The sequence below is a fragment of the Stegastes partitus genome, unplaced genomic scaffold (assembly GCF_000690725.1).
Source record: "Stegastes partitus isolate 25-593 unplaced genomic scaffold, Stegastes_partitus-1.0.2 Scaffold912, whole genome shotgun sequence".
Taxonomy (NCBI): domain Eukaryota; kingdom Metazoa; phylum Chordata; class Actinopteri; family Pomacentridae; genus Stegastes; species Stegastes partitus.
Window position 1 is genome coordinate 171,114 of NW_007578643.1, and position 20,508 is coordinate 191,621.

Here is a 20,508-nt window from a genome sequence, read left to right on the forward strand (position 1 = left end):
CTGCGCCACCTTGCAGCCCCCAATAAGTCAAATTATACATCAAAAAATAAATCAGTATGAAATTTGCAAGACTAGGATAGCATTATGGCTTTCTATTCAGTTCTTTATTGGCACCACATGGCCACCCCTGGTTCAGCCTCTGACCATCACACCATTTTACCTGGTTTTACCTCCTTTTCTGTCATCGCCACAGCGTTCTCTGTCCTCTCTGCATGCAATATTTGTGAGTGAATGCCAGTTCTCTGTATGCCTCTTCTCTTGCATCAGCACAATAGTTGGCGCCCCACCGTCCTCTCAGAGGTGTTGATCTGAGTGATCCATCCAGGACATTGGCAGGAGATGTATTTTGGCGCAGCTTCTTTATTGTCTCATATCCAGAACTACCCACGCCTTGTTTCAAAGAGGGTCAGTCATGACATGTGGACACTGAAAAATGACCTGTGCTTCTCTCAAAATGTCAAAATGTTTCATTGTTACAGTAAAATATATGCAAAGATTGGATGAAGCCATGGTTACAGTGTTCATTTTAAACTGTGTGCCTCAAATTTGGAATTGATTATCAGCTCAGCAGCCTGACCCAGTCAACAGAACACTCCCCTTTATCCTGGGATATTATCAGACCTTTTTCTTAGTAATACCTCTGTTTCCCTGGTAACCCCAGAGGGACTGTGTAATACCTGGAACCCAGTCAATACACTTGGAATATTATCGTGTTGGGTTGCCACCTATGTGCTGCTTTGTTGTCTGTGCCTGTGGAGTTGAGGAAATAATGAAGCGAGCACAGTGTGAAATGTATATTTTGTTCTATTATGAAGCGCCGCAGCGGCTTTCGTTTGGACAATGACAATGACAGTGGCATTGGAGGTGTCCAGTTATACTGTGCATTAGATTCAATTAATGGACATCCTCTAGCCAATCATAATTGAGTTTCCCCCCAGGCAATGGTACAATTAGCTGGGAAATGTTAAGCAAACACTCCTGCTCAGCATTGTGTTTGCCTATGTAAATTGATTTTATGTTTGAGCAGATTAATGGAAAGAGGAAGAGGGGATTCATAGGAGCTGGTGGAGAGAGCAGACCTCAGTCTATTAAGAACACAGAGGCCGAGCTGCTACTGACGGTTGATAAATGACATTAGATAGATGGTGATCAGGAGTTAATTTGTTAATTTGTTGTTAAATCTTATTTATATGCTAACATAAACAATCTTGGAGAGGGATGCTATTTGGGCTAAATGGATGATCTGTAAGTGCCAAATAGCAAAAAAAGACCCTAAATGCTGTAAATATGTCAGGACTTGGCAGGTACGCTGACCTTGTTTCCATCCAGGCAGCCTGAGGTTCCTCATCGTCTTGATGCTCTTGGATTCCTGTCAGCTTCTTGTTGGTTTGTCACAGATTTCCCAAAGTGCATCCCTTCTCCCTGTCTAGGGACCACTATCTAGTGAGCTATGTAGGCAAAAGTACCACTTTCAAACACGACTCATGTCTCTGCACTATTAATAATCAGATTGAGATTGATGCTTCCTGTGGTAGTACCCCCGACCGACATGTTTGTGATCAATTCATATTATACTAAGCTCATTTTTGAAAATTAAAAATAAAAAACACTTTTTTTCTTTGTGTTGTGATACATCACTCTGCTTCCATTATATACACTAATACGGATTTTTATTTTAAATGTTAATATTTTTGTGCCATAACTCATGGATTCATCTTGTACCTGTTCCTATTTTAACAAGTTGCACATGTAGGAAAGATATATTCCTTAGAAAATATACCAATGCCACCATACCTCAGTTAACTCTCTTGTCTATCTCCTTCGATGCACTGCATGATGGTACATATTGCTGGTTAGTTACCTTTGGCTGTAAACTACTTTTAACAGTGCATCGTGGGATGCTTTGAGTGCGCTATATTGGGTGCAACAGCTGCAACTTAACATTAAGACAGCACTACAAAATGGCAAACACAGACTACAGTGGGATGTCCTGAACGTGGATGAACAACAGAAGACGACACACAACAAAGTGGATTTGACAGTAAACCGAAGTGGCGCCTGCAACTTGTCGGCGGGCCAGATTAAATGGATGCCGAGTCCACAAGTCCAGCAAGACGTCTTGTAAAAGTCATCTGTGATTCATGTAGAGGGAGTCAGTTCCCTGGAGATATCTGATTAGCATCCTGCTGTGGACACTGCTGGACAGATTGTTTAGCACTGTCTCCTGCAGAACAAGACTGTGGTGGAGACAGAAGTCTGTCTGTGCAGGCTTTTCTTTAGGCCTGTCTTTCCTCCTCATTTTATTGTTTTTATATTGTTTCCAAATGCATTTCTGGGCGTCTGCGTTCGAAGTAAAGATCATATGAGGACACTGTCTTTTGAATTGGGGTACATGCTGCATTAACAAGCCGCAAACAGCCGAATGCTCAGCCTGCCTACAGACTTTTCTGGCATATCTGAAGTTGAACAATTTCACAGGAAGCATTTTTCCATCTGCTTTGTACCAGCTGTTAAAATAACAATGATAACCTGCAATAATGAGGTTGTTTTGTTTTTTTTTACCACCTCAGGTCAGCAGAAAAAGGTTGCCCCGACATATTTCACATTTTAAGCTGATATAGTGAACTTGTTTGCAAATAGTTGCTTATTTAAACAGCCAGCAATTACTGAGCAACATTTGGAGTCGTGTCTGCGGCCTCCAGGCTTCGCCCTCCTTTAGTTCTGTGTTTTTTTACCAGCTCCTGGGGGAAATATGTGGCTCTTTATCTGCCAGATTCTCTGTTCACCAGCTAGTCTCTGTGTGTAGCAGATGAAAAAGCACTAAAAACAGTGGGGTTGTTATTCAGCTTTTTTACGAAAAAACTGCTGGCAGGACAACTCCAACTGTGTCCTGTCAAAAAGGTCAAATATTACTCTTTGTCCTACACATTTTCAATTCATCCTTTATTGTGCCCCTTTTCAGAAAAGTAATGAAAGTCTCATATGTTCCCAGAATGTGTTTTTAAAGATTTTAGCTCAAAATAGTGCAAATATCCATCCATTTTCTATACACCGCTTAATCCTCACGAGGGTCGCGGGGGGACTGGAGCCTATCCCAGCTGACTTAGGGTGAAGGCAGGGGACACCCTGGACAGGTCGCCAGTACCTCGCAGGGCAACACTTAGAGACAGACAACCAAGCACACTCACATTCACACCTACAGACAATTTAGAATCATCAATTAATCTCAACATGTTTTTGGACTGTGTGGGAGGAAGCCGGAGAACCCGGAGAGAACCCACGCTGCACGGGGAGAACATGCAAACTCCACGCAGAAAGATGTGCCCCCACCAGGACGCGAACCGGCAACCTTCTTGGTGCGAGGCAACAGTGCTACCAACTGCGCCACCCTGCAGCCCTAGTGCAAATATGGTTCGACTATATAACTCCTGGTTGTTGCAGCTGTTGCAGTGTCTGAAGCTTTAACAGCTGACCTGCTGCCGTACACACCACCTTCAGGAAGAAGGCTCTGAAACTCGGAAACCGCTGAGCTCACAACAGCTGACACAGATGTGAGAGTATATAAGATGAGGACTTTCTATCACTTCCAACTGAGTTTGTCAGATGACGTTGCGCCTATAAAGTCAATAGGTTAGTGGTGTAGAGCAGCAGTTTGGTAAATGGCTTTGAAATGACTGCTGGTTAACATGTGGCCTTAATGGGTTGCAATTCAGTTACTATTTTGTACTCGTTCAAAAGAGACCGGCCTTGTTCAGTGTCTGCTGGAGTGTCTGACTGAGATGTTGGTGCCACAATAGCAGAGATTCATCAAGATGGTCTTGGTGGTGATCCGTCTTGGCCTTTACCATTCTCGCCAGTGCAGAGTTACTTGTGACTTCTTGCACTGCCCTTTGAGATTTTTCCCAGTGTGGAACTCCTTGTACTTATTGATTTTGCTTTGCAACGTAGCCACTGGCACTTGAAAACACTTGGACATGACTCTATGGTCTGTATGTCTTGTGAGAAGCCACAATGCAGCAACCATCTATGCGAATCACTTTGTTTTTAGCCTTGACTTCCAATTGACTAATAACTTACAGCATCACCTGTTCTCAGTTTATAATGTTTGAGAATTCTCTAGAACATAGTAGAAATTACCAGGGCCATTTGGAATTGCATAGAAAATGGATTTTCTTATACAATTTTAAGGAGCATGAATAACCGTGGGCATTTATCATCAGCATCTCTGATGTCTTAGCATCTTTTGTCAGTTGTTTAGGTTGATTCCTGTCATATACACTTTGAATCAAAGTTTTCATGGACATAAATTATCTTGGGCTGAACTGTGCAATAGATCTAAGAAACAAAGTAGAAAGAGCTATATCTGTTAGTTTATAGCTTATCTCCAATGCAAAGTAATTGGCAGTTTATCATGAATGAAAGGGGCAAATGAGACAGACAAAAACGAATGAATATCAATTTGAAATGGCACAAACCAAATTGAAAGAACTCTGTCTTAATGCCCACATTTCTTCGCCTCTGTCCACTTTAAAGTAGCTCTTGATAAGCTTGAAGTTGTTAAGCCTCTGTGCATTTGCTCTGCTGATATGGATGGCCTTATCCCATATATGTGGCTACAAATAAATGCTGAGGTATAGGAAAATACAGAATATTCACACAATCAGGAAAAGCGGCAGTGCTGCTGGTAAATTGCATTCCAAAGTCATTGGGATAGCAGTGGGGAAAAAGTGAAGTTCAGATCGCTCTTTAAGGTCCTAGAATGTATTTCTGTCATTTTCATACAATCAAGTATGTATTTTTCTCTCCAAAGAGCCTGAAGTGTTTGTGTTCTTTAGAGCACCAAGAGAATGTCAAAAACAAAACAGCATTGGTTTAAGACTTTGATGAATATCAAGAAACTGCTGGGGTCTACTTCACCACTAACTCAGTCGACAGATTAAGCAGATGGTTGGTTTTAGCCTCTGTGTGGTTGTGAATGTCCAGCTACCAACATGCAGTTTATTGTAAATTAGTCTAGTGATATAAGATAAAGATGTGGAAACTTAAAAAAATAAAATAAAATACAAAAATCTTCTACTTGTATATAATTTTAGTGTTAAGTTCTGGGTCACCCAGATTAAATTTCCAATTAGTTTAAGGAGGAAATTATGTTTATTAACATGTGTGACACGTTTCAAAAATGACTGATACTGAATGTACCAGTACAATGCTAACTGGCAGCTTGATTTATTCATCATATAGCCTTACCATACAATGCATTTTTCTTTTATAGAGGAATTTTTGAAATCCTCCACAGAGGTTTTAGCTGATACCAAAGGAAAGTCAACAGTGCCAGAATGATAAGAACTGAAAATTATAAGATGTATTCATGTAATCTTTGTTGAGGTTTCATTAAACCTGCATAATAGACATATTTCTTTGTCAAATGGCTGGATATAATAAAAATAACAGGAAAACTAAGATTTCTTTCACATAAGGTAACACATCATTGACTTACTATATGTGAATCACTTATATCATGTGTAGTCACCCACAAAAGGCCCATTCTGAGCCAGGAAGGTGATAGAATTGGCAGCAGTGATGCAAGTGTTGTACTGGACTGTAAAGAAGGAGCTGAGCTGGAAGGCAAAGCTTTCAATTTACCAGTCGATCCACCAAACGTCAGCTATGGTCGTTAGCCATTGGAAGTGACTGAAAGAATTAAATCACTGATACAAGCGGTCAAAGTGAGTTTCCTCCATAGGGTAAAAAAAATCATGAGACGCTTGTACATCTGAAAGTGGTCACAGCTCCTTCATGTTGAAAAGAGCCTGTTGAGGTGGTTCAGGCATCTGATTAGGACGCCTCCTGGGAAACTCCTTTGGAGGTTTTCCGTGCATGTCCAACAGGGAGCAAATCCCAGGGTCGACCAAGAACACACTGGTAACACCTATGGATGGATGGATGGATGGATGGATGGATGGATGGATGGACGGATGGACGGATTATTACCTCCCATAACATCTTTTGTCATCGAGACTTAACCACATACTGGACTCAGGATGTAAAAATTATCTAGTTGAATTCTTTTCTGTGTGGTTTGACTTCGATCTCCTGTTGGTCTCCAGAGATCTTCATTTCGTCCTTTTGGGCAGCACCTATGGCAATAAATAGTGATTGCTGGTGTGTTTTTGCCCTCACTTCCCAGAGACCTACGCAGTTGTCAGTCAGTTGAGTTAAAGAGCAAGTCAGTAGCTTAGAAACAGAACTGCTGGGTGATTCAACACACGTCACTCATTGTGATTTTACATGGGAATGTTGCCACAAACATCCAGTTAAATACAAGGGCTCTCATTTTGTTTCATAAGGCTCCATTGTGTTACCTTGTTTGGTGACAGTGACACTGAAATCGCCACTTTAACAAGAAAACAACATAAAATATGCTCAAAGACTCTACATACAGCAACACAAAGTCATGACTCAACATAGAAGTAAGGGGACCTGGGGTTTAAGTTGTTTCTTGCATAAACATGTTTTGTAGCCAAGAGTTATTTTGCTGCTTTCTCCCAAGATGTAAGGAATGTATTTGCCGGAGCACACAGTATCATGGCATACAAGCTTCGTGATGAATATCTCCCCTTATTCCACAGTGGTTATCGACCAAAATGTTTTTTGCAGAGCCGATATTGATTATTGGTAATCAAGGTGACCAACAACTGATGCGCATTTGCAGTAAAGATGAAAATCTTGGTGTCAAAGTTTAGAATAATGCAAAATCTAACTGCTGTACCACAGAGTAACTACAGGCGAACCAAAGCAGCACATTTATGAATTTATTTATTATACCAAGAGGATCCAATAATCAGTCAGGCAGATAATTGGTCAACCCCTATTCTACAATACTTGTTGTACACAATGATAAGTGGATCTCTGTCTCAAAAGCCTGCAGAACACATTGAAAACAACCTGCCTATTCTTGGTGGCCAAGTTTCTACATGTCTAATGTACCCATTATAATGACCAAGCTGTGGTCACTGAGTTGTTTAGTTTCTCTTTGTTGTCCTGGGTGAGAACAGGTCTGACTTTGCTACTATTTTTGAGGCCGTATGTGAATTTGTCAAGTTAGCACTGTTGCCTCGCAGCAAGAAGGTCGCCAGTTCGACCGGTGGAGGCACCAGAATCTTTCTGAGTGGAGTTTGCATGTTCTCCCTGTGCAGTGTGGGTTCTCTCCGGGTTCTCCGGCTTCTTCCCACACAGTCCAAAAACATGTTGAAGTTAACTGGTAGTTCTAAATTGTCCGTAGGTGTGAATGTGAGTGTGCTTGGTTGTCTGTCTCTAAGTGTTGCCCTGCGAGACTGGTGACCTGTCCAGGGTGTCCCCTGCCTTCGCCCTAAGTCGGCTGGGATAGGCCCCCCGCGACCCTAGTGAGGATTAAGCGGTGTATAGATAATGGATGGATGGATGTGCCATGTATGGACTAAGGCGACTGAGAGTCAGTAGGACTGAAGTTATCCGGCATGACTAATGCTGCAGCCTGTGAGGGAAACTGGCAGTTTCAGTTGACACACTCATACACACAAGTGATGTGTGTGTTTCCATCCATATTGAAACTGTGTCTCTTATATTCTTGAAACCTCCTCTTTAAAAAAAAAAGCTAAAATATAAAAACATCACATTCAATAGGATATTTGATTGAATTCTTTTGACAGGACACAAAGTTACACTTATCAGTGAAAGCACAAGCTGTGTTTGGAATGAAAACAGGCACAGTTTTCAGGTCATGTGTCAGTTCAGATGCTTTTCTCGTCTCCAGAGAACGTGGCAAATTGATGTTGATGAGGTCATTAATTCATCATCTACAGCGGAGATGGCATCAATCAGCCAATCAGTGTTTGGCTGATTTTCAAGACACACACAACTGTCAAGATGGCAAGTGTTATAGCTGCTGTAAACATTTTATGAGTTCCCCGTAATTTTGTTGTCTACATGGAGTAATGTGATGATGATTGCCCGGGCACGAAGGGAACCCTGGCTGGCAGCCACTGTGGCATAAATGTCTGCATATCACAGTCTTTCCAAGGGAAGCTGATTGTGACTCTTAAATCGTTTCTTCCCTGCAGGTCAACAAGACAGAAGACAAGTCTCTGGAGGAACGTGGACGCATCATGATTTCTCTGAAGTACAATACCCAGAAGTCTTGCCTGGTGGTGGGCATCATACGCTGTGCTCACCTCGCTGCCATGGACGCCAACGGCTTCTCCGACCCCTACGTCAAAACGTCAGTATGCAGAACACACCCACACAGAAACAGGGGCTTATACATTTTCTCCTGAAAATATAATAACTCTTAAAGGATAAAGATCATTTACTTTTATCATCAGATCATCAAGTTAATCCCTCAGATCTGGAGGAACATCTGATGAGGACAGACACATAAGTAGTTATACAATCAGACAGGCGTATTTTTTTGGTAGAGGAGATGAAAAAAGTGTCTATTGTAAACAGCTATTACTAAAACTGACTTTGGAATGGATGAATATTAAAGGCATCTTGAGTGCTTTAGACAATCTGGTCAAACATGTTTCATACAACACGTCTGGTCATCCGATGTCTTGTGTTTCTCAACTTGCCAGATTCTATTCCAGATCTCAGGAAGTGGGGTACAATCAAAACGCGTGCATAAACACAAACGAGCTGCATATACATGAATGTGTTGCATAAACAGAAACGCGCTGCAAAAAGGAAACGCTGCATATCCACAACGGAAGTGCCCAGCACGAATTTCAAACCAATACATTTCAGCGGGAATGATCTTTCGTGTCTGGGACACAATTTTCTCCTATTAGACAGCGCATATACTGTGATGTTTTTGTCGTTCTTTTCTTCCGACAGTCAGGCATTAACCCGTCCACACTAATAACTATAGAGATCACTATACAGATGTGTGCAGCCACACTGACCAACATTAGCGTAGTCTGAAAAGAAGGACACATGCAAGAAAACGGTGACCAGAAGATGTACTGTGATCGTAGTGAGTGTAAAGTGTAAAACAGTACATCGTATTGTGGCATTTTTCATGTTTTTATTACACCGGTAGTGTTCGGGGGAAGTTTGCGCTAGTTGCTAAGAAACCCTGTTAGCATCGGCACGCCACCTTGCCATTGACCCGGAAGAGATCCTTGTCCTGCAACACGTAATTATAAATATATATAAAGCTTTTTGTACACACAAAAACATTACAGATCCTGTAGGACGGATCTCTTCCAGGTCTCCGGCAAGGCAGCGCCTGGACGCTGACAGGGTTGCCTTAGAAACGAGCGCAAATTTCCCCTGAACACTACCGGTGTGATAAAAACACAAAAAATGCCACAATACGACGTACTGTTTTAACCAACCACCGTACAAAACCAATGAAAATGAAAGAAAAGGCGTCAAAAACTGGATCGAAGCCGTGACATTGTTAAAGGATTTAGTTTGTCGAATAACTGACCAAAGTCCTCAAAACTGAAAAGCTGAGCCCCAGGATATTTTGTTTAAAAGATTAATCAGTTAATGAACTTTTTTTTCTCTCCGGCTTCTTTTCAGAATAACAGACTGCTGTTGCAGATCACAATGCCATTTCTCCAGTGCTTGCTTTATTTCATAATGACACTTTCATAACAAAATCCCAACAGGGAATCCACTTATGTCATTTGTGTCCTGTGAATTTAGACCAGAGCAACAGGCAGTCACATAAAAAGACTTAAAAGTGGAATCATGAAATAATTGGGGAAAGTGGTTTTTGTGAAACAGAAACTAACTTTAAAAATGACATTTGACACTCATGACACAAAAGAAATGCAAAAAGGAAACAAGGCAAAGTAACATTTCCCTATTATGAGGTGATTTTTAACCGTTTTCTGTCTGTGTTGACTCACACAAAAGATGATTGTTGTTTATGCAGTTAATGCAATAGTTTCTGCTTCTACGTATGAAGAGAATTGCTTTGTTTTGGATACTTTGCAGTATAAACAACCAACTTCACACATTTAAAGGACAAAATCTGACCTTATGAATTTAGAAGAGGAAGGTTCAGAGGTTCACCAACATCATCATCAACTACCAGCCTCCAGGTGTCGTGAATATTAACAAATTTATTGGCAAATTGGCCTTCAGACAAACTATCACCATCCATAAGCTCCCAAAAATCAGAATGTGCATAATAAGAGCCAAAGACCTGTAAACTCAAGGACGTACATAATCCAGAAACATGGATTAATTTAAACAACCTGTCGATCCTCTAAACGCTGGATGCTCACAATAATGCTATTTTTAGTCGACGTGTGGAAGTGCTGAAATGGATTAGCTGGCAGCGCTGATGTTTTAGCAGGAACGAGGTAGACTACCTGTGATTATCAGCGGCATGAAAGACACAGCGCAAGAGGCCATCTGCAGGGCTGCAATTTGAAGGAGAGTCCTATTTATCACACCTGAACATTTCCCAAGTCTTTCATCTGGCTGAGCAATGAAAGCGCAATTAATTTCCGACTCTGCTGTGCACACCTCGAGAACAAAAGCGTTTCGGAGGAGAGGGGCTGGCAACAATTTTCCAAGAGTCTGAGGTTGAGAAAATCTCCCTGAAGCTTGAAGGACATGTTGCCGATAATAGATTTACTGACTGGCTCACGTGAGGCGGAGTGGCGGGTGGGGGATAAAGGAAATGTATACTCTGTCAGATAAACAGGGCTGAACCATTTCTCTCCTCTGTCAGTGGCTGATGTCAAGCAAGAGTCTATCTGAGGCATCAAGTCGCAGCTGTCACCTGAACAATAAACGGGTTGCTCCATTGTGCTGCTGGTAAACGCATGTGCTATGTGGATTTAGACACGTTTTAGTTGACAAGACAAATGCGTAAACGCCCCCCTTAATGGCACTTCACTCTGATGAAAGTGCGTTTCATTTAGCTTAAAGAGTAGTATGTTTTAATTGTACAGCTGCTGAACAAAAGCATAAAAACAGCAAAAATCACAGTAATGCACGCAATGAAATAGCATTTAAAGTATTGCTCAGTAGCAGTCGTTGCAGCCTAACTTTCACCCTCAGATTGTTTCGCCTGCGGGTCAGTAGTCCCATTACACAGCAACAATTAGGTTCACTGCAATGTCCTCATCAACAACAATTTCAGCTCCCACTCCCCCCCGAGGGGAAGTTCATGAGCAATAACCCACTTATCCTCCCTTTAAGTCTATCTGCTACCTTGGGAAATGGAAGTCTGCATGTGTCCAGCGAGCAAGACGAGGTTGTGATGACTGTAATTGCAATGAAATATACCACATCCAACTGTTGCCCAAAAAACTGCCAAGCGGACAGAGCTACTAAACAGCACTCACCGCGTTGGGTGTGAGATAACCACAAGCTGCCTTTTGCATCATTTATGAAGGCGGAACAGAAACAAAGGTCTAACCTTCACATCACACAGACACACACTGGCTGCACGTTCATGAACACACACTGTATGCATGACTCCCAGAGCAACAGTGGCACTAAGAATCTGTTTTCACCACTGACTCACTGACTGCAGGGAACGCAAACTGAAAATGACAAGTAGCCGCAATGTTGCAAGCAAATTAAAATTGAATTAAGATCTGCTCGGTTGCGAAAAGATGTTTGTTTAGTTTAGAAGATTATACATGGTTTAAAACTGCATTTATTCCAGCCGTCTTTTCCTTCAGAGAATAAAATACTATGATCATTTCCCCAGCGTGATATTTATTTTAGCATATTTTGAAGAAATGACTTAATGAGAACTGACAATATTGACACTGATGTTCTCTTATTTCACCTTCAACAAGATTAGACTCATATTAAATCTGTCTTTGAGTGTGTTATGCTGTGAACCTCCACCAGTTTCGAGGTGTTTATTGCTCCTGTCAGGTTTTGACTCACTGTAGGCTCATTTTTTACTGCAGTATAAAGTCCAGAAACAGCACAACCATGACTACATGTAGAGGGAACTTTGAAATGTCTTCTCTGCAGTATGACACAGTTATGCCACAAATCTGCAAAAATAAACTACATTTTTTTTCCAAGTGCTTACAGGTGTTGCTAATATTTGGGGGGGATGTGTTTTTTGTTTCCATACTTGTCTCCTCTCTGCTATGTGTAAATACTGCCTGCAGTTCAGCCAAAAACATCCCAGAATACCGTAATTTTTTGGACTAGTGAGTGCACCTGAATGTAAGCCCCACCCACTCATTTTAAAAAGAAAGAAAAAATTGTACATATATAGGCCGCACTTGTCTATAAGCCGCAGGTGTCCACGTTGTAACATGAGATCTTTACACAGAAAGATGTTACACAGAGGGATTTTTTAAACTTTTAATTAGATACATACCGACAACATACACAAATACATACTGTAAATTTTTTATTTCCGAACAGTGCCTGTAACACAGCTGGTTAAAAAACAAAAAATACAGTCAAGTACCAGGAAAAGTCATTGATTGCTATCTTCATCCTCCTCCTGCACACTAAAACCACTAAAGTCGTCTTCTTCAGTGTCAGAATTGAACAGCCTCAGAATTACTTTGTCACACACTTCCTCAGTGTCTCTTCCTTTGTCACTCTCAATGTCATTTTTGCTTCGTGGCAAATTCGTAAAAATCGTACAGCTTATAGTCCAGAAATTACAGTTGTTGTCATGAGACTGTTGGTTCCAGCTGAGCTACTAATGGATTCACATTTGCACCAAAAAGCACAGAAAGTGTACTTTTTAACAGAATCCAGCTAGCACAGAGGTTAATTTTTTTTTTTTTGAGATTTTGGTGAAATATCAGCTTAGACCTGATTAGTTTTCCAGCTGGAAGGGGACTTTACAGATGAGTATCTCAGGGATAGCCGAAAAGTGATAAATCCAACAATTCTTTAGTTTTTACAGTTTCCGGTTCTGACTAATTGAGTCATTTTGACAATATTTTAAAGACAGCGTACCTTTCAAATCCACCAGTGTCTTTTGGGGTTCAGAGGTGTATTTTATGTAATGTTTAAGCTTTTTAACCTAGATTTTTGCTTCTTTTTTGAAAGAATGTAGATTAGTTTAACTATTATGCATATTTTTGCTTGAACTATTAAATTTGGAAGCTGTGACTGCCATTCGAAAAAATTGCCTTTGTGGCAAACTCAGGTAACATATAAAATTAAATTCAATGTTGACAGAAAATGAGCTTGAAGTCAGGTTTCATTAATACTGAAGGCTTCACAGTATAGCCTCAGTTTGCAAGGGACACCTAATTAAAGCAAATAAAGTTTAATACAGCAGCACAATGAATCATAACTTGTAAAATTGTGTAATGTTCTGTTTTTGTAGAGACTTTTTCAGAGAGCTGGTGATTCAATTAGCTGTACTATTTAAATAAAGTGCATTTTAATCAAGAGATGTTTCCAATTCTTTGCGTATCCCGTTTCAATCAACACAACTTTGGTGAAAGTAGGATTTATTGGATGAGTGTTGCATTAGTTTTTGCAAAGTGTACCTAATAAAGTGGCACCTGAGTGTCATGCACTATGACCCAAATGCTCCTAAAAAGAAAGACAGCAATAGGAAGTAGTAGCCATCTGCCTAAACATGCAGGATTCGCCTTTTAGAGTACAAAATTATAATCCCAAATGCAAGCTCGTGCTGACAAATTGAGATTAAGGGTTTAAATAAAATGCATGCTGGAGGCCTGCAGTGCAGTGATGCAGCAGGAGGATCCACTGACTTTGGAAACGTCTTACTGTTATGACTTGAGGTGTCTTCAGCACCGTAATCTCATCAAAAAAAGAGACTAAACCCGAAAAACTCTCATTGTTAAACCAAGCGTGCGTCGGACATCGGTGTTGATAGAGAAGGAGCGCTGTGAGAGAGGGTGACACAGCAGCGTCTATGTATTACCAATCGGAAAAAAATGTCCTCTAATAAAAGCTGGAGTCTATTAAAGTCAGATAAAGTACTAATTTAGTGTGTGTAATGTAAAGTAATGCAGCTGTGCGCCTAAATGTAGGGCAGTACCAGAGCACCCCCTGGAGGACAGAACAGTATAGCAGCTGACAAATACACTGACTGGTGCCTTTATGTTGTTTTGCAAGGCTTTATGTTACTGATAAGGAGTTTGGAATAACACCTTGATCTACAGGGATGTGTAGCATTTTCGTTTTTGCTGTTTCATCCTCAAAAATAGGTGACAGGGAAAGCTCTGAGGCTGGCACTATTAAGTCTTCCTCCCTGCTCTGCCCGTCTCCCACAGGTACCTGAAGCCTGACGAGAACAAAAAGTCAAAGCACAAGACTGCTGTGAAGAAGAAGACGCTCAATCCCGAGTTCAATGAGGTATAAACCGGCAGTAAAACCTTGCAGCTTTATTCCTATTTTTCTTTTCTTTTTTACCCGTGCTGAGTGTTTTTCCGGTGGTCTTATGTGCTGAATGACCTGCAAAACCCAAAAACCTGCAGAGGTTGAGAAGGAGCAAGCTTTTCTTAATTCATCACAAGATGACTTTTCCAAATCTGTCTCTAGACGGAGGTAGAATATGCCACAAAAGTCCTGCTCAGCCAGGTGTTTGTCACTGAAGACGCACAGTAGCTCAGGTGTATTTTGGCAGCGCTGAACCTCATTTCATTTCCTCTCTTTGCTGGAAATCTTTGATGTGTCCCACCAAAGATTATGACTGTGACATGTTGATGAAACAGCTTTGAAAGAATGTGTCACAACGAAACTTGTAGTCATCCACTGTTATATTCATCATTTCTTTAAAGGCACCAGATATGTATTCTCTGTCAGCTTTGCTCTATGAGGTTCTACATGAAGACAAGATTTTCTTTTGTGATTTTTATTTTTTTTTTCGCCTGAGATGTTTCTGGTTTTGTCCCTGTACTTCTCTCTGGGCTAAAATGGGCACAGCTCGGTTGGTAACAGGTAATGTAATATTGGAATCAAAATGTAAGCTTGATTGTAACATAAACACTCAGATAGGCTGAGTTTCTGTCTGTTAAACAGTTTTTGTGTCAATACTAAATTGAATTGTTGCTTTAAGCTATGAATATTTTAACCCAATCTATAGTACAATGTAAAGTCCTGCACGTCTATGGAAACGACAAAATCATGGCTACAAGTAGAGGGAAGTCAAACATGTCTTTTGTGCAGTATGACAAAGTTATAATGCAATGACTAAAAAAAAAAAAGGGTAAACACAGCCTGCAGGTCAGCTGAATTGTGCCTGAATTTTTTTCTAATGACTGTTGGTCACAGCGGAGTCACTGATGGCATCACAGTTGCACAGTTGTCTTTTACAAAATCTAGTTAGAGCAAGTGATTTTTATTTTTTGCAAAGTCGTGCAAGAGTCGTGTAGATCAAAGTGATTTTGATGAAAAATCCGATTTTAACAGGAGATTTAGCTCTTTAAGGCCTACATATGACAGTGAAGTATTTTAAGGATTGCTGTAAAGTTCTTTCTGTTAAGCTCACTTTCTGTAATATTGTATAAAAACAACAAGCTTTTCAAACCTGCTAGTGTGTTTTGAGGTTCAGCGAGTTAACTTTGAGTTTAGAAGACAAGCTACCCCAATGGTAGCTTTTTTAAAGCTACCATTGGGGACAAAATGATTAATGTCAACATGTTGCTCGTAGTGGCTACACACCATTTAATACCAGCACATCATGTAAGTTAATATATTTATTTTACCATTTAGGTGCACTCAGTGCGGCCACTTACTTCTAACGTGACAGCTGCACATTAGAACTCCTAAACTCTTTAAACATGATTCTCAACAAGTGCATTGAAGTCCAACATTGTCTCATAATGAAGAACATGTGGAAAATTGTTTATATCAAAGTACAATTAATGTTATTGATTGAATATTCTCTGTGGTAAATGTCAATAAACTAATCAATTTTTAAATCTGTGTTCTATCAGCTGCAGTACCAGCAGTGCAAAACAGACTTAGAAACAAGTCAGAACCAAACATAAAATATTTATGCATTTTCTGCATCATTTACTGAACGCATGTAGGTTGCTGTGGCAACACGATGCACAAAGTTTACCTGCCATAACTTCATTCATTAGGATTCCTAACGTAGAGATCGGCAGGTTTGCAGATATCGTACATTCCCTCAGGTGAGAATCTGATCGCTCATAGAGAAAATGATCAAGAAATGAACTGGTGAAAGGGAGACGCTTCTTGCAGCAGATTTAAACCCCGATTTCTGAACAGAACATCCTCAAGAGCAGATTAGATATGCAGCATCAGTTACCATGATGATCTAACAGGTTAGAAAAGGCAGTTTTAGTGACACTGAAAACTCTGGATTTACTAATATAGTTTAATAAAACACCCTTCAGGTCCGTGTGGGTGGGTACAGTTAAAAACATTTAGTTGATAAGGAGCCAAATATTTCTCTCAGAAGTTGGTGGACAACAAAACAGAGTTAAAAGAAATCTTGGAAGACACAAGACTCCAATGAAAAAGGCAGCTGTTTATAATCAGACCAGGTATTTGTGGTCCAAGTGGCCAACAAATCTAATAATTTTTCTCTAAAATAGGAAGCCTAACATATCCTGAGTGTTATGAGTGTTATGAGTGCTCCTGTGCTGCAGCATTGCTTTGATAAATTCAGTAATTGGCCTTTATTTTCCTCCAAACTGAGCCAGAGCTGCTCAGTCTCACAGCTCCAACACCTCCTCTGTAACCAGCATTATTGATTGTAAATTCTGCTGAATTCAGAAATGCATTGCCTCTCTGAGGTCTCTGAGGACCTGGCCATGTTCTGCAGGAGGATGCCAAACATGTTTTCGAGGCTGAGCAGGCCGTCGTGGCACAGGGCAGCTTGGCTCGGACGTATCCGCCTGTATACGAGCGGACATCGCCAGCCAAACACTCACGCAGGCCAGCGGCTTGACATTTCCTCTGACATTTTTTGCGCCCATATTCCTCCATCACCTCTTGGCCTTTCTGTCAGAGAAGAGCAATAGGGGCCTCCTGCATGTCAGGGCATCGATTCCATTAAGGTGGAGCAGCAACCTTGATTGAACCACAGATTGAAATGCAGAATAAATGCTCCACACGGTGCAAATTGATATCACAAAAAACTGCTTGTTTCATTTAGTGGGCCGTGTACTTTATTGATTACGCTGTCATTGTATTATAGCAGCGTCTCCTCTGCGTTCACTTTTTACACTTCTACTTTACTGGAGGTGTCCTGAACTAATAAAAATGAGATGGAGTGTGCGTTGAATGATTACCAGAGAGTGAGAGCAGATAGCTACTGTATTGTTTTGGGCTCTTACATAAAATTAAAACTCAATGAGGCGCTCCGAATTATGTGAATCAATTTCAGCGGGAATGAATGAAAAAAATGTCAGCTGCATTCAGAATTGTAATGATAATTATGCAAAACCAAAACCATGCAAAGGAGTGTTTTGTTGTGAAGGTGGTGAAGCAGAAGTGACTCCTATTCAAGAAGTTCAAGACTTTCAACTGGTGGTCATCTGAAAAGATGTAATTATATGTGATAGTATTTGTGAAAGAGAAACCTCTGAAGCTCTTATTTTCTCCTGTTTTACTTCCTGTAGGAGTTCTGTTATGACATAAAATACGCAGACCTCACCAAAAAGACCTTGGAGGTGACCGTGTGGGACTACGACATCGGGAAGTCGAACGATTTCATAGGTAAGCACAGGTTGGCCACCAGCTCAGCCCCCATCACAGATGATGAACAGGGGAAATAGCTTGACAGATATTCAGCAGCACAACTGGTCTTCTGTCCAGCTGAAGCTGCCATCTGCCCGGCCCTCTCCAAGCCTGGAGGCTACCAAACAAACAAGCTCTGAGTGACACAGAGGGCTGGCTGCCCCGCTGTCGTATTCTCATGACGCTCAGACCTGCTTCAAAGAGCTTCATCTACAGTTATAACTGAATTAAATGTGCTCTGTGGAGGTTCAAAGTGTCATATTTTATTATGTAGTTCTAAGTTATAAGTAAATCATGCATCACATTAATACATTTTTGAGAAAATTCCTTTGATTGGTGTTTATTCTCCTCTCACATAATGGATGGTTTATTACAAAACAGACCATTTAGCATATATGAATACTAATGTTATTAACTGTTGTCTTAATGACTGATCAAAGAGTAAAAAAATGTTTTCTAGGAAACAGTAAATGATAAGAAACAGTAACTGACTAAATAATCTCTGTTTTAGAGCTTTCACTGAAAATGTGGCTGCTCGCAAAAACTGAAAAAATCTGGAATCAACTTGACGACATTTTTCCAAACATCCACAGGTTTTAATAATACAGTCGTGACTCGATAATTCGACCTTTAACAATCTGAAAACCTTGCTATCCGACAGGTTTTTAAGAAAAACAAACAGAACCCATAAAAAATAGCCTGGATTCTGACTCCAACAGGATATTTTATGTCACGAATAAGGATAACAGCCTATTATCTGACTTAACAATACGACAGATTGGCTACGTTCAGACTGCAGAATTTAATGCTCAATTAAGATTTTTTTGTGAAATCCAATTTTTTGCAAGTTCGTTCACATTTCTAATTAAATGCGACCTGTATGTGATCTCCTGTGTGAACTTCATACAACCCAGAAGTGTCCCGCATGCGCAGAAGAGGACACGATGACATCACATGCAGCGAGCGTGCTCAGTGTTTGCGGAAGTAAACATGGATGGTAGCGGTGGAGCATACCTGCCACTCCCCCACCGCCGCTGCCACCGATGGTGGAAACAGAACCATGACCGCTAACTAAACTGGTATCAGCAGCCAAGTACTGCCTGTGTGTTCCGGCCACTTCCATCCCGTCGGAGCGGGTCCCCGTGACTACGCCGAATATTCTGATATTCATCATTAAATAGGCCTGAATGTCAATAGACCAGAAAGTGCTATTTGGACCAGCCCTAGTTTGTCGTGTATCAATGACTTGTAGTCGGATAAGTGCGCCCTGGCCGTTCAGACAGAAGTCGCATGGCAAAAGATGGGATACCTATTGGATTTAGGACCGCTTACCTTTGAAGTCAACCGACGGGCCCCTGCACAAGCGCAGTGGTCAATTAGGCATGAAATCCGGCGATGCGTACTGTTCTAACAGTACACTAGTTATTATAACAACTAAAGACAATAAATATTAACAACAAATTACCCTTCAAGCATGAAGCACTCCTTGTATCTTGGCCTCCGTCTTGACAATCTGACAGCCTTGCAATCCAACGTAAAAGAATGTTTTACATTTAGTGTCAGATCATCAAGTCACGACTGTACCTGGGGAAAAATGGTGACTCTACATACCATCTAAATTTTACTACTTACCTTTTTAATTTGCTTACATGTTTGCCTCATATTTGTTCCGTGCAAACACAGCCTGCAGTTCAGCAGAGAACTGCTTGAATTGAAGTTACTAATGGCTTAATGTTCACTCAGAACTTTTCTGGTTGGTGCAAATGGTTCATTTTAAGTAGATTTTTCAATGAGACATATACAATAAAGTCATTTTGATGAAATATCCTGATTTTAAGTTGAGATTTGGTAAGTTTTCCATGAAACAGCATGAAAATCTGTTTTTGTCAGTGACTGTTGGTGACAGCAGACTTTTCAATTTTTGAAACAATCCAGTTTGAGCAAAAAGTTTTAATATACAACGAAGTGATTGTGATGAAAGAATTTTCTTCGTGATGAATAAGGTTTTTGTCTTGTCTTTTCAGCAATGCATCACAGTTGAGTAGGTCAAGGACTATTAGAAAGTTAACAGTCCAATTATCTATTTGTGCAGTTTCTGGCTCTGATAAATGGCATCATTTTGGCGTTTTCTTTAAGAGATACCATGCCTTTTAAATCTGCTAGCTGGTTTTCGGGTTCAGAGAGGGTTAATTAATCCATTTGCCATTAATAAACCCCCTTTTAAAAAGGAATAACATCTTTAATGTCACACCAGTGTTCGGGTCTTTGTGCTGTTGCTAAGAGATTGTAATGATTTCCTAATGTGATACATTGTGAGTCTCCTACACACGACTCAGCATGTGACTCACGCTGCCTTTGTGCCTCCTTCTAGGTGGTGTGTCTCTGGGTATCAATGCAAACGGAGAGAGGCTCAAACACTGGTTTGACTGCCTCAAAAATAAAGACAAAAAAATTGAGCGCTGGCACACGTTGACCAATGAATTACCCGGCTCATTAAATGACTGAAGACCCTCTGAAGTCCTGTCCTCCGACCTGTTGGCACCCTGACGCTCCTCGGCTGCACCACACTGGACTCCTGCCTTCTTTTTCCAAACTCGTCCTTCCAGCGCCTCTTCTTCTTCTTCTTCTTCTTCTCCTCCGGATTTTCCTCATGTCGGCCACAGCCACCTGTGACAATTCTTCATTGGGAATACATTTCCCTTTCAACAGGGCTTGACAAAAAATATCCAAATCTTATGTTTGTGCTCAACACCACACTCAAGTATAAAATAGGGATTGCACAGCTGCAAGGTTATTTTCTTTTCGGAGAAATTAAGTCAATAACAT

General features: G+C 40.7%; 1 protein-coding gene across 1 annotated transcript in view; it reads left to right on the plus strand.

The window, feature by feature from the left end:
* doc2b (double C2-like domains, beta) overlaps positions 1-20,187 on the plus strand; it is a 122,087-nt gene extending 101,900 nt beyond the window's left edge. Inside the window, exons 7-10 of the mRNA XM_008293788.1 lie at positions 8,100-8,257; positions 14,244-14,325; positions 17,565-17,661; positions 20,054-20,187. Coding sequence (XP_008292010.1) covers positions 8,100-8,257; positions 14,244-14,325; positions 17,565-17,661; positions 20,054-20,187 — 471 coding nt within the window. The remainder of the gene's footprint in view (positions 1-8,099; positions 8,258-14,243; positions 14,326-17,564; positions 17,662-20,053) is intronic.
* The last annotated feature ends 321 nt before the right edge of the window (positions 20,188-20,508 follow it).